The 25,308-nt window shown below is 49.6% G+C and overlaps 2 protein-coding genes across 4 annotated transcripts in view; both read right to left on the minus strand.

Moving 5' to 3' along the window:
* Positions 1-1,654: 1,654 nt before the first annotated feature.
* LOC134619762 (zinc fingers and homeoboxes protein 1-like) lies at positions 1,655-12,504 on the minus strand. Its single transcript, XM_063465594.1, has 8 exons — positions 12,001-12,504; positions 9,359-9,850; positions 8,204-8,827; positions 7,735-7,861; positions 5,689-6,918; positions 5,464-5,595; positions 4,790-5,205; positions 1,655-4,007 (listed from the first exon to the last, which is right to left on the minus strand). The coding sequence occupies exons 2-7, from the start codon at positions 9,724-9,726 to the stop codon at positions 4,798-4,800; spliced, it is 2,889 nt and encodes a 962-aa protein (XP_063321664.1). The 5' UTR covers positions 9,727-9,850; positions 12,001-12,504; the 3' UTR covers positions 1,655-4,007; positions 4,790-4,797.
* A 1,563-nt stretch (positions 12,505-14,067) lies between these two features.
* The window catches only part of LOC134619777 (ATPase family AAA domain-containing protein 2-like), a 15,344-nt gene continuing 4,103 nt past the window's right edge, over positions 14,068-25,308 (minus strand). For 2 of the 3 annotated variants that reach the window (XM_063465608.1, XM_063465607.1), the window contains exons 6-28: positions 24,367-24,445; positions 24,160-24,285; positions 23,921-23,987; positions 23,271-23,399; positions 23,069-23,177; positions 22,806-22,921; positions 22,134-22,308; positions 21,736-21,824; positions 21,391-21,550; positions 21,053-21,143; positions 20,646-20,960; positions 20,469-20,571; positions 19,947-20,133; positions 19,563-19,748; positions 19,331-19,466; positions 19,051-19,247; positions 18,096-18,255; positions 17,649-17,771; positions 17,489-17,560; positions 16,098-16,547; positions 15,233-15,354; positions 14,424-14,552; positions 14,068-14,269 (exon numbers count right to left, since the gene is read on the minus strand). In XM_063465608.1, coding sequence (XP_063321678.1) covers positions 14,237-14,269; positions 14,424-14,552; positions 15,233-15,354; positions 16,098-16,547; positions 17,489-17,560; positions 17,649-17,771; positions 18,096-18,255; positions 19,051-19,247; positions 19,331-19,466; positions 19,563-19,748; positions 19,947-20,133; positions 20,469-20,571; positions 20,646-20,960; positions 21,053-21,143; positions 21,391-21,550; positions 21,736-21,824; positions 22,134-22,308; positions 22,806-22,921; positions 23,069-23,177; positions 23,271-23,399; positions 23,921-23,987; positions 24,160-24,285; positions 24,367-24,445 — 3,354 coding nt within the window. In that variant the 3' untranslated portion in view covers positions 14,068-14,236. The remainder of the gene's footprint in view (positions 14,270-14,423; positions 14,553-15,232; positions 15,355-16,097; positions 16,548-17,488; positions 17,561-17,648; positions 17,772-18,095; positions 18,256-19,050; positions 19,248-19,330; positions 19,467-19,562; positions 19,749-19,946; positions 20,134-20,468; positions 20,572-20,645; positions 20,961-21,052; positions 21,144-21,390; positions 21,551-21,735; positions 21,825-22,133; positions 22,309-22,805; positions 22,922-23,068; positions 23,178-23,270; positions 23,400-23,920; positions 23,988-24,159; positions 24,286-24,366; positions 24,446-25,308) is intronic. The other variant, XM_063465609.1, reaches the window with a different exon arrangement.

The raw sequence follows: 25,308 nt of genomic DNA on the forward strand, positions 1-25,308 counted from the left end.
CACACCACGTCATAAAGCTCCAGTCATCTCCAGCTGGTAACACTGGGAAACACCAAAAACCCACCGGTGGCCACCAGCACACTTCAGCCTGTGCCAGTTTGGATCTGTCCGAACCTCATGAACATTAAAAAGCACCAGTTTGGAGGAGCGTCTGTAACGCTGGAGCGCACGGCATCAAGAATCAGCTTCAGACCACAGCAGCTACAAGCACCAGGAAAGGTGCTGCATCATGTGACTCCACAGTAGTTTATAAAAGGTTTCTTTCAGCGAATTGTCAGAAAACTAAAAAAAAAAAAAAAAAAAAAAAAAAATCAGCTGACTCTGAGGAGGGGGTCAGGTGAGACTCATATCCAGGGCCGACGAGCACGCCGTTAATCTGAAATGAACGCCTCAGTGTTGTCCTGCTGAAATCTCTACATCAGTCACTGAGCTGTCACAGCAGCACGCCTGCACCGGTGCCAGTGCGACACCTGCTGGTGGTTTCAGGAATTTAAGAGAAATCCAGCAGCCTCACATGTTACTGCTGATTGGTGGAAACACATTCAGATGTGCAGAGTTTAGAGGATGTTTCATTAAAGGTGGTCTGATAAACCTGAGCCGCTCAGCCCGCGGTTCACGTCTGCAGGCTTCAGCTCACCGACTCCTTCCTGTTTCACAGCAGAACAAAACTAAAGAAAAAAACCTGAAATAAGATCAGAACGCCTTTCAGGGAGCGACGCCTCGACGTCCCTCGGGCAGGTCGGTCCTGAGCCTCGGGGGCTCCACCTCCAACAGCCCCGCCTTCAGGTTTCAGCCTCCAGCTGGTGCATTACGGTGACATCAGCGAGGCCACGAAGGACCTTCATAAGCACCAGTGCGGTTTGAAATGAACCCTGGGAGCCGGTGTAAAAACACCCAAACCCAGAAAGTTTGTTTTTTAGTGGTTATGAGACAGAGGAGATAAACACAACAAAGCTGTGTGTGTCTTTAAATGTTACAACAAGTCTTAGTTTTAACATCTGATAAAAACATGACGTCACAATGTAGCTTTCGTCTTTATTTTGGGGTCTTTATGTCCTCATCAGGCCGAGGAGCCAACGCTACGCCCGAGACACCGAGGTGACCCGCGGGCCGGAGTAAAGACGCTGAAAGACCGGAGTCTGCGATTTATTGTAAATGATTTCTAAAAAACAAAAAACATCAAATGTTTGAAGAATTTATGGAGAAAAGCTACTTTTTTAAATTTAAAGGTAAATTACAGCAGTTACAGTTTCAGACATCATTTGAGAACAATATCTGAAAATGCAGTTAAATAAAACTACACTAAAAACTAAAAGTGCAGTAAGATGCTGTCAGCACTGTAAACGTGAGCATCCAGGACCCTCACATCTTTCTGAGATGTTCTTAAATTTCCGAGTGTTTTTCCTTTTTTATTCCTTGTTTCCGCTAAATTTGCCGTTTTTTTAACCTTCAGTAACACCAACACGCTGTCACAGTTTTATTTACTCAAGACATCTTTTTGATCGTTTACATCTTTATAAGTTTGTTCAGAGTCTTTGTAAAATCCTGATTTTACAAAGACTCGACTGTATTTGGAACATGAGGATAAAACGCGTTCACACAAACATAAAACAGGAAAACAAACTCGTTTTTTCACTTTTATTTTTTGCTTGCAGACAAAAAAAGATCCATGAAAGTCCAGATATAATAAATAAATTAACTACTAAAAACCGTCGACTATTAAAGCGATTTAAAGAAGAAGAGGACGAGTGGTTGAAAGATTACAGAAAAGATTTTACTGCCCACCTCCACCTGCTGATTGTTCCTTGATGGTTGCATATCCTATCAGAGACCTACGAGGTTCCCTCACCACAGGAAGAGCACAGAAAAGCAAAATAAAAGCTTTTTTTTCCCCCATATGAAAAGTTAAAAAGCTCCCGTAAGAACTGAGCCTGGTGGTTTATTGTCCCTAAAATATCGTCTTTAATTCGAGGAAACCTGAAAGATCTCGTTTAACTAGTTCACCCGTATTTGAGCTAATAAACGCAGTAATAACTATGTCTTCTTCTGCTGTTCCTCTTTGAAGCGATTCACTGACTTTGGTGGTGAACGCCGTCTGAAAGACATGATTATTTTCATGCATACAGTAAAAGAGAAACCTGTCGTCGAGTGTAAATGTCACAATCTTGCCGAGTTTGTAGCTTAACCGACTGAGGTAAAGTTGCCTGTTTCCTGAAGTAGAGCGCACCTGCCTGTGTGTGTTTGCTTTTTGGACGAGGAGACGAGAAGGAGGCGCTCGGGTTCAAACGTCTCTCAACTTCATCGGTTTGTAAAGTTCAGATTATTTTTTAAAAAGACCCAGAAAAAATAATCCGAGCAGCGAGTCGGTGTCCGCACAGCGTTAAAGGAAAAATCCACTTTCATCCGAACTTTTAGTTTTTGCTCTCTGACGCGTCCGGTGATGTCCCTGTTCTGTCCGAGCGCTGAGCCGGATCACAGCTGTTTACCTGTTACCTCTCCAGTGTGTCCTGGTCAGCCCTGGGATCTCCTCCTGGTTGGACACACCTCTGATAGGTGTTCCGGAGTCTGAGCCACCTCGGCTGGCTTCTTTCAGGGCGGTCAGGAGGCGACCGACCTGCGGTCACCACTCGCAGCCCATCAGCAGGGGTCAGGGAATGCAGAGCATCTGGAAAACTGAAAGACAAGCTGTCACTTTCCTGCAGACAAACTCCTCCACTCGGAGCGGCTTCTCACTCCCAGCCCGGAGTGTCGGGAATGTCTGAGAACCACAGAGGGGCTGATTCTGGACCCAGCTGACCTGCGGCTGAAGACCAACCCAATGCGAGGTGGAGGCCATCGCTCAGCCCAGATCTTCCGCCCACTTAAGGGAACAAACCGAGCTTGCACTGCAGCCCTGCAGGCACCAACAACGAGCCGCCCCACCCCCACCACAGGATGACGAGCTGGAGCAGCGCTCTGTGACCAGGATCAAACGGGATCGCTCCTCCAGCATCCTGGGATCTATGAGCGAGACCCACCTGAAGCTGGAACCCTCTGGGCCAGCATCCGTCGAACACCGTCCGTGGATGCAGGTGGTGTGAGCGGTGCAGTCGTGATGCAGGTAGTTTGATTAGAAGCTTAAATTCAAACCAGCGGTTAAAGGTTTCCATCGGCACAGACGAGTAAACAACCGTGAGAATCAAAAATCTGTTTGTTTATGTCGAGGCGTCTGTGGTTACCCTGCAGAGGGTAAAACCGACCACGAGTTTTAAAGTGGATTTTCCCGTTAACGGTGCGCCACGTGTTCTCCGTCCTGGTTGTTTTGGTTCAAACTGAAATGATGTTGAAACTGAACCCGAACGCCTGAAAACAAAAATGGATTCAGCCTCCATTATATGTTTACGTTGTTCAGACTTTAAGAAATCACCTGGAAAAATACAAAAAGTGTAAAGTCTGCTGTGGGTCTCTTTCCAGCGCTGTGTTTGTTTTTATTTAAACAATCGTAGAAACAGAATGGCACTGATCCGACTTATCGGAGCGGTTTTAAAAACCTCGTCTTCAGAGGAGCCGAGTGTTTCCGGGCCGGAGGACGATTCCTCCGGAAAAAACGTCCGGCAGTTCCTCCGTTATTCTGAAAAAAGTCCTTTTAATAAAGAGAAAACCATGCGAGGTCTGACCTCTGAGAAATGTCCTGGACTTCTGTCTTTATACAAACGCTGATTTTATTTAGTTCTGTATGAAAATCTGAGTAAAAGCCGAGTCGCTGTCAGAGTAAAAGCTTGTCGTTTGTACAGGAGCAGAGCTGAATCGCAGCGCCCTTCGGTCCCCGGCAGACTAAATCCACACGCTCCGTCCTCCATCGCGGCGATTCTCAGCTGCACCGCGACCCAAAGCCTCCGAGGCTCCATCCCACCGCTCGACAAGCAAATGTCCATCTGAGCTTCCCGCGGCCATCTTTGGGTCCCGAACCACCAACTGAGAAACACCACGTCCTCTGTCATCTCTGCGCGGGGGGAGCAACGATAAACCTGGGGAAGGACAGGTGAGGAGAAGAGAGGCAGGTAACTACGGAGAAACACGCCGGTTCATTCAGGATTCATCTCGTTATCCGGGTCCTTCTAACCCAACAGTGTCACATGGAGGTGACTCAGGAAGTCAGCCCCGGGTTTGGTGAGATGGCTAATAGCACCTTCACCCGAGACCAAGCAGCATCTGACCAATCAGAATCATGGACGTGCCTACGGTGCACTGGATCTCAGTTCCTCAGCCAGATCTGAGGAACTGAGGTCCAGCAGACTACAGGGACCCACAGGAGGGTCAGCGCTGTGCACACTGACCGTGCTGAAATCAAACTTCACTAAATCACAGAAACATGGAAATCACCTGAACAACCACTGCAAAGTGGAGCAAACATCAAAACTGTGGCACAGCTGCAGTGTTAAAGACCGGGTCATGTACTCTGTCTCCTGTTAACGACTATTATATGAATAAAGTTCAGTCTATTTGAAGTCAGGAGGCAAAGCTGGTAGAAGCAGAACTGCAGCACATGTCCCTGCAGAGAGCAGATTCAACCAATCAGGAGCTGTAATATCAGGCAGCTCCTCCTGTGCTGACAGGCTGTGGTTCTTATATGTTTCTAATCTTTAGTTGGGTCGACTTTGAGTGAAGAACAAAAGGTTTCATGAAACAGAAACTGCTTCTACCTGCTCGTCGACTCACGCGTCTGCAAACTGTGCGGTAATTTTCCTGGTTTTAGTTTCTGCTGAATCTCTGGACATAAAAAATGAATAAAACTGAAAACATTCCTCACCTGTCTGCTCATGTCTGCTCTTCTGCCTGAGGCTGTGATTGGCTGAAACCTTCAGATCCCTCCTGGATCTCTTCATCCTCCTCCTCCTCTTCTGCGTCCTTCTCGTCTTCCTCCACGCAGTCGTCGTCCGATGCCTCCTCTCCTTGTTCTTTCACCTCCATCTCTCCCTCGCTGTCTGCGTGCTCTGCCGTCGCCTCCTCCTCCTCTTCCTCCTCCTCGTCCTCTTCCTCCCCCTCCGCCTCCTCGTCACTGAAGAGCTCCGTGCCCTCCTCCGCCCTCCTGGCGGTCTCGGAGAACCAGTCTCTGACCTGCTCGTAGCTCATGCTGGACTTGGCCACCAGCTCGTCCAGGTCCTTCTCGCTCAGGGCTCGGTGCTTGAGGTAGTACTCCTTCAGAAAAGCCTTACCGGACTTCACCTGCAGGAGGAACAAAGATCACCTTCAGTCAGTCATTTACAATCCCCACATCTGCTACACAATGAGTCCAGGAGAGGCTGGACTGTGAAATGTGGAGGATCCGGGGATCGAACCAGCGACCTGGTTGGCAGACGACCTCCTAAAATCCAGCTGAATACTCGAGTTCTCCAGCTGCTCAGAGACAGGCTGTTGTACCGCCTCTCGCCAAATGATGGCCAGCCAAGTAGGAATTTCTTTCTTTTTTTTCTAAAAACGCACCTTGATGGCACCGTCGCCGCCCTGTGGAGAGCGCTTGCAGGGATACGGCCGGCGCGTCCTCCTGGACCAACCACGGAAACGCTTCCTTGACTTCTTCTGGCTCTTTGCGCCGCCGTTCAACGCCTCGTCCACCTGGAACAAGAAAAAAAAAAAACGTCAGATGTTACCAGGAGATGAAGCGTGGCGTTTGTGTTACATCACAAAAAAGGTTTCCTGCGTGCGCACCTTCCCGCTCTGGTAGAGGTAGTACCACTTCAGGTTGCTGTTCTTGCAGGCGTAGCGCGTGTCTCCGAACCAGTTTACGATGTACGTCCTCGGCAGCCCGCTCTCCTTCGCCATCTGGTCGTACTCCTCGGGCGTCGGCCACTGCGAGTGGACGAAGGCCTTCTTCAGGATGTGTAGCTGCTCCGGCGTCTTCTTCACCAACTTCCTGCTGATGGGCGGCGTGCCCTGTCGTTCCTGAGCCGAGGACGAAGGCGCGGTGGCCGGTTTCGCCTTCTCGTCGTCCCCCTCTGCGTCGCTGTCCTTCGACTGACCCGCCGACGGCATTTTCCTCCTCTCCGTGAACCAGGCGTCTACCTCGCGCCTCGTCAGCTTCGTCTCCGCACGCAGCCGGCTCAGCTCCTCGTCTGAGGGCGTGTCCGACTTCTGGAAGCTGGCCTCCAGCACGAGCAGCTGCTCCGGAGTCTTTTCCTTGAACTTCTGCGGCGTGAAGTCGGGGAAGGCGTGGCGGAATTTGATGCGGAGGTCGCTGGAGGACCCGGCTGAGCCCGGAGCGCCGGCCGAGGTCGGCGAGGAGTCGCTGGCGTCATCGCTGGAGTCGATGACGATGGTGGAGGTGTTATCGCTGTTGTTGCTATCGTTGATGCTGATGCCACCGCCGCTGCTCCTTCCTCCACGGCCGCCGCCGGCCGCGGCTCTGCCAGGCGTGGCCTGCGTCAGCAGCAGGCTGTGGTGGTCCTTGGAGTTCCTCTGGTTGTAGCGCGTGTCACTGAACCACTTCTTTATCGCTCGCTTGGAGAGTTTGGTGACCTGCATGAGGCGCGAGATCTCCGCCTCGGTGGCGAACTGCCGCCGGCTGTAGCTCGCCTTCAGCTCTGCCAGCTGCTCTTTGGACTTCTTCGGCTTGCTTGTGGTCGAGTCCAGACCGAGCGACACGCCGGCCGACGAAGACGACATCTCGGCATTCGATTCGGACGTGGACGGCTCGGCGGCTTTGGGCTGGCTGCCGGGGACGCCTGCGACCGTCAGCGTGATGGGAGAGGCGACGGGGACCGCGCCGCTGTTCCCGGCCACCTGAGTGAGGACGAGGCCCGGCTGACCGACGATCTGACATGTCTGGAAGATGTTCTGCAGGCCGTTCGTGGTGGCGGCGATGTTAGCGGGGATGACGGTGATGGTCTGAGGCACGGTCTGCACTGTGCCGTTAAACTTCTTCCTCCGCGCCTCCTCCACCTGCAGAGAGGAGCAGCAGAAGGTCAAAGGTAAGGTGTGACATCACCGACTTTCAAAAGTTATTGAAGTTATGGGAGTTATTGTTTAGATGCTGCAGTGAAGATGTTTCTCAGAACTGCTCAAGTTCCTGCCTCAGGCTTCCTCAGAGCAACAGACTTATTCTACATCCACGAAACAACCAGAACGACTTCCTGTCAAGAAACTGAACAACGACAATCATCATCATCAGCCACAACAACATCTGACCGGGAGTCACGTGATCAGTGAGGCGGTGACGGCCTGTAAAAACCTGTTTTATAAAGCGACCTGACGAGTCTGGCAGCAGATAATAAACACTAATTAACCGCAGTTCTTAAAAACTGGACCACGTTTGTGGTCAAGCACTTTTTTTAATGACCCAGGAAGAAGTTTTTAAAAATAAAAGTTAATGATGTAGTTTCTACTCACACAGTGTGATACTCTGATGCTCTGTGACACTCAACAGCACAATAATGTTTCCTGATGTTTTTCTCTGAGAGTAAATCTGACATAGGAGCAGATTCTTCCTTTTGCCAGGATTTATCTGTAAACTCTGAAGGAAACATGTCGCTGATGCTGACTGCAGATGGACCTGGAGATGCAGCATCAGCGACATGTTGAAACAAACTGCTGAACAGCCTCTGCTGGCCTTTCAGAGCTGTGGGACCTGCTGAGACTCGTCAGGCTGCTCACACACAAACTCAGGATGTTTGATCAAATTAGACTCTCGCGTGGTAACCAGAACAACATCAGCCGCTCAGTCTGCGTGTGTGTGTGAGCGTCTGCTGAAGCACCGACCTCCTCCGGCGTCCAGCTGACTCCGTGTTTAAGCCTCTGAGCAGAAAACCAGACTTTGATCTGCTCCTCGCTGAACTTGGTCTGCGACGACAGGCCCACGATCTCCGACACCGAGGGATACGGAAACCTGCGACACAAAAAGCACACACACTGAAACGGCAGCAGGATTACACACCGGGAAACAGTAGCAGTAGCAGTAACCTCCACCCGTCTGTGCTACCACCCAGCCTCCATCCAGCTGTGACTGATGCAGTAAATGCGGGTGTAGTAACCGGGCAGGTCGGCTGCTTTTTCATATCATCAGGTGCAAAGAAAAGTGCAGTAAAATAAGATAAAGCATGAGCGACAGCTGGCCTTTCAAAATAAGAGCGAGCCAACTGTCTGACAGTGATAAAATATACAAAAAGCTAAAATCAGTGGGCGGTTACACGTGTGCGGCGCCCCTCAGGTGTATCTCAGGTGTGCTTACCTGTTGTAGGCGCTGACCAGCAGGACGTTGTTGTCCATGGCTGCGTTGTAGGTGGGGATGCTGCTGATGGGGATGAGGAGCTGCGTCTGCGTGCTGTTCTGCTGGCTCTGCAAGGCTGACAGAACCTGCGCCAGCGTCCCCGGAGGCAGCACGCCGCCACCAGCGGGGGAAGCCCCGCCTTTAATCTGCAGCACGTTGGGGCTGTTCACCACGATGCTCTGCGGCACGGCCTGGACCTGCAGCGGCGCGGTGACGGGGATGAGGCGAGGGGCGACGGCAGCGGGGGCCGTCGGTGCGGGCGACAGCGCGGGCGGCTCCTTGTCGTCATCCTCGTCGTCGCTTTCCACTTTGATGACATCGTCGACGGCCATCTTGTGCGCGGCGGTGAACTTCTTGGGCTCAGCTCGGCTCTTGTTCCTCATGATGGGCGTCTTGCTGAAGGCGATGCCTCTGCGCGCCGTCTCCTCCGCCTCGTCCTCCTCCACTTTGACGAAGCTGCCGTCGAAGGTCAGGTCGTTCACCGTCTGCTGGAAGATGGTCTCGTTGTTGCGCTTCACCATCGTCCGCGTGAAGTTGTCCTCGCCCGGGTGCAGCCGAGCGTTGTGGGCCAGCAGCGTGTCGTAGCTGGAAGCAGAGGATCATGGGTAAATAACGCAAAAAAAGGAGATTTAGAACTCAAACTATGATAAAGTCCACAGTGCTGATGCTCAGTTACAGATCATTTTTACATCCTGACACTCGGCGTAAAAATCATTGAGTAGCAGTTTTCTGCCCTGAAATTAGGGATTAAAATAGTGATTTTTTTAATTGTCTCTTTATTGAGATTAAAAATTGCTCTTTCTGCTGTTTGTGTGGTTTTTTTTAAGTAAGCGAATGAAAGTTTTGTTTCCTTCTGCTTGCTGGGACGAGGAATGATGCTGTGCATTTACAGGAGGTTTAAAAATGAAACATTAAAAATGGACGAGTGGAGCCATAATCGCTCTGATGGTGTTTTTCTGTCTGAAGATGATGAACTTTGACACGTGTTGGTGTGTTTGGTGTTATCAGTCACTCTAACCTGCCTTCAGGGCCTGGATCTGGACTGTTTTGGCTCTTAATCTTTCATACTTCTTTTTAAATAAACACACTTCCTGTCAGGTGGTGTGCGCGTGGTACCTCTTGGTGTGGTAGTCACACTCCATGCAGACATAGGAGGTGTTGAGGACGACGTCGGGATGCTCCGTGTCCACGTGCATGGTGAACAGGTTGAGCTCCGACGTCTGGAAGCTGCAGTATTTGCACTCGTAGCCTCCCTCCGCTGCATTCGAGTCCAGGTAGGGGTCCGACACCGCGGCGTCACGCCTGCCGTCGGCCTCCTCTCCTCGCTCCTCCAGCAGGCCAGAAGCCTCCGAGGAGACAGTCGCCGCGCCGTTGCTGTCCTCTGGATCCGCCGCGCCCGTTACATCCTCCATCTCCTGGTCTGAGTCCACAGTTTCTCGGGGAGGAACCATGCAGGGGATGGTGGACTTCCTCCTGCTCGCCATCCTGAGTTTGGGTGAGCGCCGCGTTTAGCCGAGTGTTGGAGCCGACTCAGTTCAAGCCGTCCTGTCGTGGCTCCATAAAGGAGGAGGTCACCAGTCGAAATGCTCCCTTCGCTGTCTTTAAACCCTGTGGCACAGAAATGCATCATTACTCACAGAAAAATCCCCACGATCACGCCACCTGTTCTTTAAGATCACACATCAGCAGTTAAATTATCACGTACGGGTCGCTCCACCTTCACCCTCCTTCAGCGCTCTTGTCTGTCAGAGGCTTTGTATACAGTGATGTCACATGTTTTTAAATGAACTGTGCAGTTATTATGCTGTAAATGCTGAAACAGGTTCATGCTGATCAAATCACAGTTATTAAACTGTTCCAGCACCATCAGTGAATCCATCCTATGATTGCTTGATCACGACCAGAAACAAACCACAGTTTCTGCTCAGTATCGTAAACTCAACGATCCATTTGTTTACACATCATGCAATAAAAATGTCCTTTTACAGCAAAGATGGAGGGGACAGCTCGTTATTCCGCAGCTCTGACTAGTTAATTAGACCAACTGCTCGTGGTAGCCACAGGACAACGAGGGCAACACAAACAGTGTCACGCCGCAGAAATCAGTCTGATTCTCAGAGGATACAGAAAATCAGACACACACAAAAAACAACAACAAATAATCTTTCTGTTGCTCGGAGTTGCAGGGCAGGAAGACGCCACCAGAGGGCAGCACGTTGTCCTGTAAGCTATGGTGAAAAGTACGGCCAGCCTACGCTGACATCGTCTGTCCAACTTTCCAAACTGCTGGATTAAATCATCCAATGAGGCTTTAGTTTACACTGATGACAGCAATAATTACTTAAACCAATATTTTGGGCATAAACAGCAAATGTATGAGAGTTAAATAGTTTAGTCACATAATCCTTCATAACTACGGCTACAGGCAGCTTTGATGCATGATCCTTTCCATGATAAATTTAACTTCATCCTAAAGTCTTTATCATTACTCTGTCATATTACATATCAGGTGTTACTGACCGTGTTTCTATTACCACTTAATTACCCCCCCCCCCCCCCCCACACACACACACACACACACACACAAACAAACCCAGAGGTGTTGAAGCCGTCTTGGTTGGGTCTGTCTCCTCAGCTGCTTTCTGCAGTTTTGTTTATTAACTGTTAATAAAATCAGAAGTTGCCAATAATCCCAGTTTTGGTTTAATTAGTTGTTTACCAACATCGCTGAAAGGGGAGGAGCCTGAGTCAGTGTCAGCTGATGGCTTCTTCTTCTGTTTGTTTATGTCAGGCTCCTAGCTGCCTGACTTTATTTGGGCAGAAACATGGTGACCCTAAAGATTTCATTTTCCTTTGAGCCGTGGATTTAGGGGCAATAATGCAGAGTATTTAGAAAACCAGACATGATTTTAAATACTGTAAACAAAACAACAACAACATAATAATTAAAATAGTGCCAGTGTGGGGGATGATCACAGGATCCTTTCCATGAGTAACAACTCTGATCACTAACCCTACAGCTCACTGTGAGACGACAGGGCGATATAAAAGAATGAAAACAGTTTTCCAACAAAGCCAGTGTAACTTTGCTACTGTGCACCCTGGAGATACGTCTGGTACAGTGGCAGACCTAAATAAACCTTTACTGCAGTATATCCTAATCTTATACTGCTGCTGTACTGCATTTCTGAGGTAAATATTTGCACTTGTTGCTGCCCTACTTTGACTGTAGCCTCTACTTAATTAAGTCTGTGCTTTCCAATAATCTGCTGTGTGCTCTGTTCCTTTGAAACAGCTGTAAACAGCTGATAGCTTCAGATCAGGATCATTGATTAGTCCAGAGTCCTCCTTTGTTTTCTTATTAATCATCGTATGATCCCTGGTGACCCTTCAGAGGGGCCCAGGCCTTAGTTTGGGGACCGGTTTACTAACCGTTACCAGTACTACTTCAGTCAGAGATACATTTCCTGCAGGGAAGGTACTTCTGATACTTCTGCTCAACACTGATTGCATTACTCTTGCTCTCAGTACCTTGCCTCGGCGGTGTGGGGGCTCGGTTCGTACTCGGTGTACTTCCTGCCCAGCACACACGCAAACATGTTAGAGCTCCACGAATATCTCCCTTGTCCTCTATGAACATCCTCCCGCTAACGTTAGCTAGCCCCGCCGCTCCGCGCTGTGTTAGCCGACGCTCCGCTGCTGGCAGCAGACTTCAGCTGACACCGCTAGCAGCCTGCTGAGAGCCCGGGTGTGTTTACCTGCACAGTCGGTTTCCGTTTTCCTGCATGTCGGAGCGAACAGTTAGCTGTAGCCTTGTCTGTTGATACGCAGTCTTCCGCCTTTTGCTTGATTTCACCGCGGCTCCCATCTGCTTCAGCCGGACACAGAGCCGCTCCACCGGCCGGGGAACACGCTAACTACCGCCGGCTAGCTCCGGTTTGGGCCGGCCGCCGCTCCGACTCGCATTGCTCGCTGTCCCGCTTTGTTAATGAGAAGGACCGTTTAAGGGAAAAGGCTCCGATAGTTCACCGAATCTGACGATGGCCATTTTTCATACCGCCACTACAAGCGAGCAACGGCCGAGAAATGCATCCGGTTTGAGCTTTTCACAATAAGAGCATCAACGCAAACACGAGAAACGCCAGTAACATGAACGGTGTGAGTAACTGTGTAACTGATACACTCACAGCTGTAGTTAAAGCAAACAACCAGAGCGAAGAAACCCATTTAAATACGTTAAATTACACTAATTACATCTCACAAAACCTACAACCTGCGGTGCTGTTCTTACAAATTACTAATAGTATTAGAATATATGTGATTTTTATTTTGAATTTCAGTTAGTGTAATCATAATATTTAAGATGTGGCTTTTCTGTGCGGAGGTTATCTCCAGGTACTCCGGCTTCCTCCCACAATCCAAAGGGTTTCGGATACCTGGTGATTCTACGTGGACTGTGTGAGTGAATGGTCGTCTGTCTCTGTGTTAGCCCCCTTACAGCCTGGTTACCCGTCCAGGTGCACCCCGCCTCTCGCCCTGCGGCAGCCGGGACAGGCTCCAGCCATGGATGGTGTTGTCAAGTAAAAACAAGAAATTTGTTTTACAGCGTTTCATATTCTGGGATGTGTAAGGTCAAAATAAAAGTACGTGTAAGCGCAATGTAGATGAAAGGAAACTAAGAAAATATATTTAAATGAAAGCTAATGATGATCACTTATCGGCACACTCAGCTCACCGTGGCATCGACAAACCACCACTAACAATGTATACAAAGACTTTGTGAAAGAAAACCAAATTAGTTCTAGCTTTATCACTGGTTAGTGAATTATTTTCACATGTATGATGAACTAATGATTAAGCTTTGATTAAAATAAAACAATAAAAGGCAGTGAAATGTTGTTTTTCAATGACTGTACAGCAAACATCTTTAATGAAATATATACACATACATGTCCTGTAATATTTGATGAAATATCTTAGTAAGTTAAAGGTCGGCCAGATGTTTTAGGTCACCATCAAGCTTCTGAGTCCTTGAGTCTGATCACTCTTTCTTGGCACCGTCGTCCCTAAAGCTGTGTGACTGTCAGAGCAGCATAGATGACGGTCCTTTATTTTGAAGAAACCTCCGTAAAGCGGAAGCGTCTGTCAGCGTGCTGAGGTCAGTGTGTGACATTAATTAATTAATTTTTATTTTTTAAATATATACACACATATATGTGAGCATGGAGGGCACAAGCAGAGCCTTTGTGGTTACGTCACATGCTGCGCTCCGACTTTCAGAGTAAAAGTACCATCACACAGAAGAGGAGAGAAACAAACCACCATCATAAACTTAAACAGCACACTGAACTCTAGCCTTACCTAAAAATCACTAATATCATTTATTTTATTTAATACTAACGGATTCATGCGAGCAACTGAAAGAAGCTCTTTGAGTCTGAAATCCTTAAAACTGTTTCCAGCTCTCTGTAAACACTCAGATATGAACGTTTCCCAGCGTCTGCATTTCTGTCAACTCTTCCGTTTCTGGAGCTCGAACCTTCACATCTGTCAAAGTAATTAAACAAGACTGTGACTCTGTGTTCGGGCACAAACACCCCTCGGCAGGCCCGATTGGAACGTTCGGCGGCTGTTTCAGGGCCGCGGGCCTCGTGTTTGACACCCTGGTCTACAGGTTTGTTTCAGAGTGAAACATGAAGCTGAGGCAGCTGAGGCCTGTGACCCCAGCTGCATGTTTTCATGGTTTTATTCCGTGGTTTCGTGCTGGAGTCGCATGTGCAGGCTTTCAGCGGTCAGCTGAACAGGAAATAGAGACAGCGGCTTCATTCATGCTCACAGAGACTTTATTAAAGCGACATCAGATAAACAGCATGGAGATAAATATGGTACTACTGTTTGAAAAGCACACCTGAGAGGAGAAACTGAACGATTCCTGACGAATGAACGACGCGTTTGTTTGAACACTGAGGTTTATTGAAGTGGAGCTGCTGGAGGTCAGGAGAATCGATCGACTTCTGTCTTCATTTCCTGGAAAACAAAAGTGAGAAAACTGAAAATGTGCTGATGGTGTCTGTGTGCTGCAGGGTGGAGGCTCGTACCTGATAAAGTATCTACTGTAATCAGTTATTTATACTGAGGTCACATGAGCATAGCGCGCTCTGGGTCTGTGTGGGCGTCGTACCTGCAGCAGCTCTGCCTTGTTGCAGTTGTCTCTGTGTCGGTAGATGCACTGAGCGAGCCGGGCGTAAAGCTTCTCCAGCGGCTCCACCTCGGCGCCCTCCGTCTTCGCCACGGCTCTCCTCAGGAGCTCCTGGAAAACAGAAACCGGTTTGAGGTGGTGCCTGCAGAGGGCCGCGGGGCCCACGGCCCCTGCTTTCAGACCTGTGAGCAGCTTTTATTCATTACTGGCTGCTGGGGTGGGGGAGGGGATGCTGTGCGACTTCCTGTTTGTTTCCGGTCTGAAAGCAGCTCTTCAACCGTCGGTGCTGCAGACTGAAGATACAAACGCACGCTCGCAAATGCGAGCAGACGGCTTCCTCCAGTCAGACGTGAGCAGATTCCTTTATGTTCAGTTTCCTGACGACTCGCTGAGAGCAGACGGAGACGATGAAGAGCTTCCTCCTCATCATAAAAGGACAAACTCGAGGCGTCTGACCGGTAAAGCAGGACAGCCGCAGCTTCTTGTTCCTCGTGTTTGTCAAGTATACTTCACTCTGTATGTAAAATCAGACGGACCGTCCAGGTATGAAGAGTGAAACGAAGCTGGAGATGTAAATCTGCAGTTACGTTAACAGCCAGCAGGGGGCTCCAGCTGTGTCTGTGACCTCGTTAACTCTGCGTTGCTGGGTTTACGGTCACACTGAGTACAGCGTGAAGGTTATTTTCTTCATGCTGATCCAGGATCTGCTCACTGATGAACGCTGACTCTAATGAACACAGCGTCACATTTTGTTCAGTCTGAGCCCCTTAAAGAGGCGAGCTGAGACTCACCTTCAGTTTGCTGCGATCGATGATCAGCGGTGGAGTTTCTTCCTGCTGCTCCGGCCTGTCCTGGATCAACACCTGCTCCAAAGCCGCCTTGTTGGCCCTCGACTCAGACTGTTTGCTCTTCTCTGAGGAGGAAGACAAGCAGAGGAAGAGGGCTTTACCCTGCAGTGACTCTCACAGACAGCCAACTCTATGCCTTCACAGCTGAAATCAACCAGGTTATGGCAAAACGTAAGGACTGTGGAGTTTTCAGCTAACGGTAGACATAATTTCCTTTAGGATTAATATTCTGATTTGTTAGAAAGCTGCAACACACACACACACACACACACACACACACACACACACACACACACACACACACACACACACACACACACACACACACACACACACACACAGAGCAGCTGTGTTATTGGTCAGATAATTTTAAAAACACCACTCAGAGCAGCAAGCAGCTCCGTCACTAACTCTGAAATTCTGCACCATCGATTGACATCAGAGGAACACCTGGAGGAGGAAGCTAACAGGTCAGGTCTGATTGGCGTGATGCAGCCGCCAGATTTACAGATGCAAAGCTCCGCTGTGTGTGTGTGTGTGTGTGTGTGGTATTTACAGTGTGTGCTGAACCACAGAGCCACACTCCTGTGGAAGCTTCACGTTAGCGCTCCTGCAGCGTGTTTCATTCAGACTAAAGCAGCCGGCTCTGACACCTCAGACGCTCCTCCTGCTCGATGCCCAGAGCGCTGCGGAGCCTCGTCGCGTGAAGCGGCGGCCTGTAGAAGCTCGATCGGCAGCGGCTGCGCTCTGAAGCGGTCCAGTGAGTCGGGTTAGTACAGCGAGGCGCTCGCACTGCTCGTGCACAGACCTAAGCTGTCCGCGGTCTGCCCGTTCAGCACGGTCTCCGGGCCTGGGGGGGTCTTTGATGAGCGGGTTCGACGCACGCCTGCAGGTACGCCATCAGCCAGCTGGCGATGAACCGGCTCGGTGTGGCGGTGATACCCGTTTGTGAGGTCTCCGTTGTGGGCTCTCGTGATGCGGTTTGGGAACCCGCTCAGGCCGCCGTCACTGCTCTCTGATGGGCTGGACGAACCAGCACCAGCAGACCCGTTCACCACTCGCCATCCAGCAGCTCTGACCTCCTCCGCACTCGACTCAGAGCTGAACTTACTGGACATGGAGGAGAGGGAGGTGAAGGAGGAAGAGGAGGAGGATGGGACTGGTGGCTCCTCCTCCTTCTTCTTCTTCTTGGGTTTCTTAATGACGCCGGTGCTCCACTTGGACTTTCGGGGCCGTCTGTAACGTTTCTTCTTACGAGCTGGAAAACAGAAGTGGGGGTGGGGGTGGAGTGGGGAGGAGGAAGAGTAAAGGTCATTAGAGAGAAAGGCCACTTCTCGTCCTCTCTGCCTCTTCCTGTCCTCGCCTGCCCTGCGGCTCTCACGTTTGAGCAAACACTGTGGCTTCCTGCTCTCGCTGCTTTCGTTTTCACTGAGACGTTTTTAAAAGCAGCTTTTCGCTGCAGCAGCCGAAAGAAGCGCCAAGCTTTCTGTTCATCAGACGTTTCACAGCGTGAGACGAACCCGGAGCCTCAGTCCTGCTGCGAGTCTGTTTTACTCTCATTTGATCTAAAAGCTGCTCCGAGGAGGCGATCCCACACAAAAAACACATTTCTGTAGATCCAGAGACGAGGAGAATCAGGTGATCAGCTCGCTGGCTGACAGACAAACACTGATTCATTACTTAACGTTTTTATAAAGTTTGATGGTTACAATCTTATAAAATTGACTGTTTTTGTGATTTAAAGGTAATCTTTTTGGCATTTTGTGAAAGCAGCTGAGTTTTGAGAACTTCTGAAGAATATTTTTGGAGCAGCCTGATGTCCTAACATTTGGTCCAGACTCTGAAACAGGAAGTGAAACTGGTGGAACAACGCTGCACTCATCAACTGTCACTCCTCTCTCACGGGCCAATTAAAAGTAGGGGCGGGGCTTATCAACACTGCTAACAGTGGCTGAGGACGGGTGGTTGACAGCTCACTGGTGTACACCCTGACCCTGACGGTGATCAGACCTGATGTGATGTCTGCTGGTTTGCTCTCACGTCACTCATATTTCTAACAGTTTTGTTAAGCAGCTGCTGACGTCTGTGACTAACAGTACGCAGGGAGTCTGAGCCTGAGCCGGCCCCCCGTGATCCTCTTCAAAAACACCAGATAAAACAAATTTGTCCCGTGCTGTTTCAGTTCAGGGGTGAACTTACGTGTGAGAGCGTTTCTGGAGAACGCCGAGCTGCAGACGCCGTCGGCCTCCTGCGGGTTGGCCACCATCAGAGCTGTCACCAAAATAAAAGTCTTAATATAAAGTTTGACAGTACACTGTTAGCAGCAGCTGGATGAGGTGTGAACATCTGGCTGTTTCACCTCTGTGGATGCGCGACTCTCTGATCTCCTCACAGACTCTCTCGAAGTCTTCGTCCAGCTCGTCTCTGATGATGGCGCGGACCGTGTCCTTCAGGGCGCACGCTCGGTGACGGATGTTGCGGTCTGACACACACACACACACACACACAGTAAAACAAACAGTGTATTAGGTTTTTTATCACCTCTCCGCAGATGAGTCCAGCTGAGAAATCTGCTTCTGTTTAGTTCGTCTCTCCTCAAACAGACGCAGACAAACAGAAAAGGATTCTTTTTTTTCACCCAACAGCTGAACTTATAGCCCCACCCACTGTGGAAATGTTTCCACCTGGAGACGCCTGCTCCATCTGTCTCATACAGACAGCAGAAGAAGAAGAAACTAAAGAAAAGGAAGGAGACTGTGGGGCAGAGGACAAACTAAGAGAACGGTCACTGGTGACATCGTCTCACCCATGGGGTCGCTGTCCGGGTTGTACTCGAGAGCGTTCTTCCAGATGAAGTCAGCGTCCGCCATGAACTCGCCGACGGTGACGTACTTGTGCTCGTCGATGTTGGTGAGCAGGGTGGAGAGGTCCATGGGCTTCTTAATCACCATCAGATAGTCGGGGACCTGGAGGAGGAGGAGGAGGAGGAGGAGGAGGAGAGTTTCTGCTGATGGTGTTTGGTTTGGCCACTCGGGGGCAGCAGAGATAAATACTCTGGGCTGATTCAAAGATCGAGCAGGCGTGAGCGGCAGCTGGTTTCCATTTTATAAACCCCTGGTTGGCCTTCCCCTGCTATTAATGAGCCAATCAACAGTCAGAACAGGAAACAGGCCAATCATGATGTCATGCACGGTGTCGGCGTGTGGCTGCGGTCTGACCCACTCGTGATTGTAGTAAACATTTCTTTTTCATTACTGTACTCATGATGTGAAGCGGCATGACGTTTGCTCCGCGTGCTGATGGGAAACTAAAATCTGATTTAGTGAATGCTGAATGTGTGGATTTGTTCCAACATTCAATTCTATCTATATAGCACTAAATCACAACAACAGTCGCCTCAAGGTGCTTTATCTGGTAAGATACAAACCCTACAATAATATAAAGAAAACAGAGAACAGCCCACAATCAGACGACCTCCTATGAGCAAGCACTTTGGCGACAGTGGGAAGGAAAAACTCCCTTTTAACAGGAAGAAACCTCCGGCAGAACCAGGCTCAGCTAAGATGACTGCTGACCCGTGAGAGTGGTCTTGCAATCTGACCTCATCAACCTGCACTGAATCTGCTGCACGCTTTTTTAATAACATGTACGGCGTGGAGCTCGGAGGAAGACGTGAACTGCATCCGATTCCGTTTGTTTAATTATTCACGACCTTAAACCTGAGCGGCAGATGTCAGCATGTCTTTCTCTCAAACTCTCACCTCCTCGATGTCGACCGGTTTGGTGAAGGCTTTGAAGCGGCGGTCCAGAGACAGGCGCTCGGTGATGTTTCGCAGGTAGAGACGGAGCTCTCGCAGCACGTCCTCCTCCTGCTTCTCCAGGCGGAGGTGCTCTTGCTCCGACATTTTGCGAGGAGGCGGCGGTGGAGCTAGGGGGAGGACCTCCATTGCCTGAGATACTGAGAGAGGAGGAGGAGGAAAGAGTGAGCAATCCATCACACTCTGGGCTTAACAACCGGAGCGTGAAGGCAGAGTCACACACATGTTTTTCTCTTAGAGGGAGGGGCCTCAGCCGCCTGGTTCAGAATGAGATCCTGGAAGAAGCTGGTCCTCTCCTGCTGGGTGGGAACTCTGAGGACGTAGACCTCCCCGTAGTCCTCCCGAAACAGGCTCTGAATCTGGGAGCAGCACAGCGTCAAAGATAAAAACCTCTAAAACCTCGACGCACAGGACACAGCTGAGGGACAAAGTAAAGATGAAGCTTCAGTCCTCACCTCTGGGTCCAGCTGCTGAAAGGACACGCTGCAGGTGGCGAGGAGGAGGATGGGAGAGAAGGACGGGATGCTGCCCAGCAGACTGAGGAAGGATGCCCTCAGTGCCGGCCCCGCAGTGTCCCACCACTGCTGGATGTGCGGAATGTAGAGGATGCTGGGAGACGTCCGCTTGGCCTCACAGAACACCTGATCAGGGGAAAGGTCAAAGTTCACATCCTGAGACTGTCCAGCATAGACAGGCTGCTTTAAATAATTAAAAACATTACAGAGTCAGAAAGAACCACAGAGCCGCCTGTCAACACTTTTTTTATGAAGTGTGTTTATGTTTGTGTGCACATGCATGTCGACCTGTAGATGCACATGTCTGGGTTTATGAGGAGTCACCTGTGCACAGGCTTCCTCTGGCGAGGTGCTGCTAACGCCGAACAGCACCGCTGAGTCCAGGCTGTGGACGGTGAAACGCTCCAAAGCGTGCAGGATGGCGGGGGCCAGGTGGGAGGTTTGACCGGCGCCAGGACGACCTGCAAGCAAGATCCTGGGGCGGTGAGACGTCGGCTGTTTGACGGCACTCCTACAGGAGGTCGGGGGAGAGGATCAGAGAATGCCGAGGGGGAGATAATCGGCGAGAGCATGCAGTGTTTATAGAGACCATCCCTGTTTTCTACATGACCAGTTGAACACATAAATCACGTACACGTATCAATCATATCCTGCAATACTGCGACGCAGTGTTTGCCGCGGCACCTTTACTGCACTTTAACACACAGAACACTGAGGCACAGAATCTAAACTCGGATCACAGGAATCGGTGAAAATGTGGCGCTTTGACCCAGTTTTAGACTCGGTTTCTGTTACCATGGTGATTCACTTCATAGTCACGCCCCTCAGGTGTGGATGAAGGCTCACCTGAAGAAGTGCAGGAAGGTTTTGTTCTTGGAGGGTTTGGAGATGCTGGGGCCCTCGTCTTCTTCAAACATCAGAGTGTCGTCGAGGATACCCGAGGTCAGGTCTGACACAGGAAACAGGAAGTTTGTAAACAGGAAGTGATGTGTAGACACAGCAGAACTTTGGCTTCTGGCTCACCTGGCTCCCTCTTCCTCTTCATGCCCTCCTGAGCGTGTGGAAACATCCTCTGCAGGGCATCAAGGATTTCTTGCAGGGCGCCGCCTAGAAGTGGGTGGACCACAGGGGACAGCGGTTTGGCCGGGGAGGCGGCAGAGCGGTGCGAGGCGGGCGACATCTTCTTCATGGCTGCTGCAAAGTCGCAGCTGCTGACGGCGATGGAGGAGACGTCCAGCAGGAGCTTCTGGGACGTGCCGTAGATCTGCGGGTAGTGTCGGCGCAGAGCGCACAATGCCGCCTCGGTGCACACCGCCCTGATATCAGCGCCGCAGTAACCTGAGAGCGACGGAGGCTCAGGAAGTCAGATTACCAATAAAAAAATAACTACACTTTCCTGAGGCAAAGAAAGCTGCTGCCATTTTTCTCACCGACACATTTTTCTGACAGTTCATGGAGAAAGTCTTCAGACGGAGGAGGTTTCCACTGCCGAGTGTGGATCTTCAGAATATCTTTACGAGCCTGAAACACACACACACACACACACACACACACACACACACACACACACACACAGTGAGCCGGCCTCATAGACTGCCATGGTAAAACTTTACAGCAGAAACAAACACATTTACATCCTGATCCTGAAACAATCACTTCCCTTCATCACAATTGTGCTGTTAGATTTTTTAACACCAGCCCACATGGACGCTGCACAGATTATGGATGCAGCTTAAAATATATATAATCTAATAAAGTAATGAGTCACCTCTCTGTCGGGAAGGCCGAACAGGAACTCGCGGTCGAAGCGTCCGGGCCGCCGCAGCGCGGGGTCGATGGAGTCGAGCCGGTTTGTGGCTCCGATCACGACGACCTCCCCTCGACTGTCGAGCCCGTCCATCAGAGCGAGGAGCGTCGACACGATGGAGCTGCGAGGATTTCCATTTATTTAGTCTGGCACACGTTTCCTTTTCTTTGTGTCAGGAATCATTTTACAAACGTTTACAAACAGATTATTACTAATCTACAGCGGCGGCAGCGCCTCTGACCCGTTACACTGGATCTCAAAGTCTGACACCACTGAGGTGGCACGTGTGGAGAAGCTGAAACTGACCTGTGGATCTGGTCCTGCCTGCTGGATCGGACCGGAGCCAGACCGTCGATCTCATCGAAGAAGATGATGGACGGACGCATCTGATACGCCTGACGACCACACACACACACACACACACACACACACACAATCATTTTAAACCTGTTCATGATGAATTAAAAGAATTTAAATTCACAGGTTTTGTTTAATGAGTTTGATTTAAAAGTTTCTAACACAGCAGACACATTAACAGCAGACACTGTCAGAGTACTAAAGTGCTGCTGACACAAACAGGTATATATGCAGGTATAGGTCACAGTGTCTGTGCTCAGAGAAGCAGCTTTCTCTCCTGTGCTCAGTCTCATTAAACTCACTCAAATCATATTTCATGCTTCAGTATGACTCAGGTGAACGTTTACCTGCTCAAACAGCAGCCGCAGCTGCCGCTCTGACTCGCCCACCCACTTGCTGAGGACGTCGGCTCCCTTCCTCATGAAGAAGGACACCTTCCTGTTGCCATGGCTACACTCGTTGGCCAACGCCCGTGCAACCAGCGTCTTCCCTGTCCCGGGAGGGCCGTAAAACAGACACCCTCTGCAGAGAGACGCAGGTGGAGCGTGTTCACTGTGTGTACTCGGCTTTACTGTGTAATCCGTCTTAAAAACAATGAAGTCCAACCTTTGACCTCTGCCCACTCACATCATTCAGTCTCATGTTTCCTCTGAGCTGCAGTCTCAGCAGGACTCAGTAACTACTACAGCACACATTTACCTTTGTGAGAAGGTAAACTCATCATGTCCCTGGATCAAGCATCCCTCACCTCTGAAGGTTTCTTTATATATTTATAATCTGGGGTACACAAGCGTGTATTCATATCTTTGTGGGGACCAAATACGGAAGGTTTACTATACTTGTGGGGACCAAAATTCTGGTACCAAAGAGTTTGAAGGCATTTTTGAGACTCAAAATGTGATTTTAGTGTCAGGGTTACAGTTAGGTTATGGTTAGGGTAAGGAAAGCATGATGTCTATTAGATGTCCCCACAAGACATGAATACCTGACGTGTGTGTGCGCGTGTGTGTGTGTGTCACCTGGGAGGCTGAATCTTGAAGTTGTCAAAGACCTCAGGGTAGAGAAGGGGGAAGACGACCATCTCCTTCAGAGCTGAGATGTGACCTGACAGACCCCCAATACTGTCAAAACCCACCTGAGGAAGGAAGGAAGGAAGGAAGGAAGGAAAGGATGGATATAACAGGATCAGGTGGAGAACAAAACAACACAATGAGAAGATTTTTCTGTGAATCATGTGTAAAACACGTGGTCACAGGAGAACATATCTCAGGTTTAATCTCACAGATTGGTCGATGGCCATGGGATCGATGTCCGCCAGGCCCGCTCCTGCAGCCATCTTGTTGTTGCGGGTTCCCAAAAGGTTGCCAGTACGCAGGCTGAGTGGGAGACAGCTGAGAGCGAGAGACAAGTCTCAGTAATACAGGCAGCAATCCACATCTAACCTACTCCATAAGCCTCATGGTTCACAGTTTAAAAGCACTGACGACGGACGATGTATCAGGAAGTGGTTTGATGATCCAATCAGATTGGCTGTCTCTGACCTGTCAGGGGCCTCCTCCTCTTCATCATCAGAGTCTTCATCAGATTGTTTGGACCTGGCGCTCTTAGTGGGTCTGCAGGAAGAAACAAAGAGACCTGAGTGTGACGGATGAAGGTGAAGGATCCGACAGGTGAAGTTTTGGTGATGATGATAAGATCTCTGTTTTTCCTGTAGTGAAGACAGTGATTTTACATCACCGACCTCTGCACCGTGTTTGTGCTGTTGGAGCATTTTTAATGACATCAGCTGACCAACAGCATGGCTGCTGTGAGGTTACTGCACTAACAGGGCTGAGCTCCAGTTTGGTGAAATTGTAGGATTTTAAAAGCAAGTTTGTAAAGGTTTTAAAAGCCAGTGATGTCACAGTATACACATCAGTCTGTGGTGGCCCCTCAGGATCAAACTGATGCAGGAACATTTGTGAGGGAAAATAAATAAAAACAAGAATGCAGAAAAAGTGTGACCTGAGTTTTTTGAGGGTTTAGCCTGTGCAGCTAACCTGCTTCACATTACATCATACTGCAGCGTTCAGCTGTGTCCTGCTTTATTTGAAGGAGAGAGGAAAGGCTGTGCAGGGCGTGTCCACGCTCTGACCTGAAGGCTGCTCTGCGGGTCATGTTCGCTCCTGAGGCGCTGATCCGGAAGGTTCCTCTCAGGAAGTCTAATCAATACCAGAGAAAACAAAATCATCAGAGCTCGGGCTTCAGCATGTTTCAAGTGTGTGATTTTATTTTTCTCCTGAAGAACCTGTTGTTCACCGATTTGTAGTCTTTTAGGGTTTTTATTGTATTACTCAGCATGTACAGACGGCGTGTTTGGAGCGGCGTACTGACCGCTGGTCGGGCCTTGGTACAGCGACGAGGCTCGGCTCAGTTTGGCATCAACGTTCTGGCTGACGCTGCAGTTGCTGTCTTCATCTGCTGTTACGGCCTGCCTGCTGTCCTCGTCAAAGCCCGCCCCTGGAGACACCAGAGAAGACATTTTTACCACCACGTCTCCCTCTCGTCATCATTCCTCTGCTCCTAACCATCTGCACTGACCTCGGCTGTCCTCGCTGTCGCTGAGCTCTCCTCGTAGTGGGACCGGTGTTTTACTCCTCTGGGCTTTAGAGTAGATCTTCTGCAAATGTATTCAGTTATTAGGTGTGTAAAAATCAGTTAATCACTCCTCTGTTTATCAAAGTAATGCATTTTTTCATCTGATTAAAGTGACCAACGTGACAATGAGGGATGGGACTGTTTTTGGACATTTCACAGATCAGTTAACTCGTTACTGAGGAACATTTTAGAACCTCTAATATAAAGACAAACTCCCACTCTGGACACAGAGCTGTGGGCCTGTGTGATGTCACAGCTCTGACACTTTTCAAAGTCGACCTGTTCTGCTCATTTCCAGCTCCATGTTTGTGTTCTAACCGTGACTCCTAATGAGGATGCAGGTTATCACTGATTGATATGTCGCAGTGTGGTAAATATGTTAAATGGTCACCTCGTCAACCAGAGCCTCGAATGTCCGCTAGCGGCCAACCGTGAGCTACAAAGTGATGATAGGTGAACTGTCATTAGACTGGGCCATAGTGCCTTAGAATAACACGCAGTTTAAAGTAATCCTTATTATTCTGGGCCTTGCAGCACCTCAGGTCATCCTCTGTCAAGGTGTTGTAGCTCCTCCCCCTTTAAGGTGCACCTTACACAGACATTACACAGATCCATGAGTAGAAGAAAACTTGACCAAACTGAGAGTTTCAAGCAAACTGAGCTTTTGGTTCACTGGGACTACTGCACATACAACAAACTCATTATTAGAAACCTGACTGATGTGAACATCCACGGCTGGGACAGAAGATCTGTGAGCCTGCTGTTGTTCTCTGACAGGATGTAAAGCACACGCCACACTTCATACACTCTGATTATGAACGTCTCAACGACTCTCATTGTTTTACTCATTCACAGCAGGAGAAACTCCATGTGAGGAGGAAATAT

This window comes from Pelmatolapia mariae, linkage group LG22 (assembly GCF_036321145.2).
Source record: "Pelmatolapia mariae isolate MD_Pm_ZW linkage group LG22, Pm_UMD_F_2, whole genome shotgun sequence".
In the NCBI taxonomy this organism is placed as follows: Eukaryota; Metazoa; Chordata; class Actinopteri; order Cichliformes; family Cichlidae; genus Pelmatolapia; species Pelmatolapia mariae.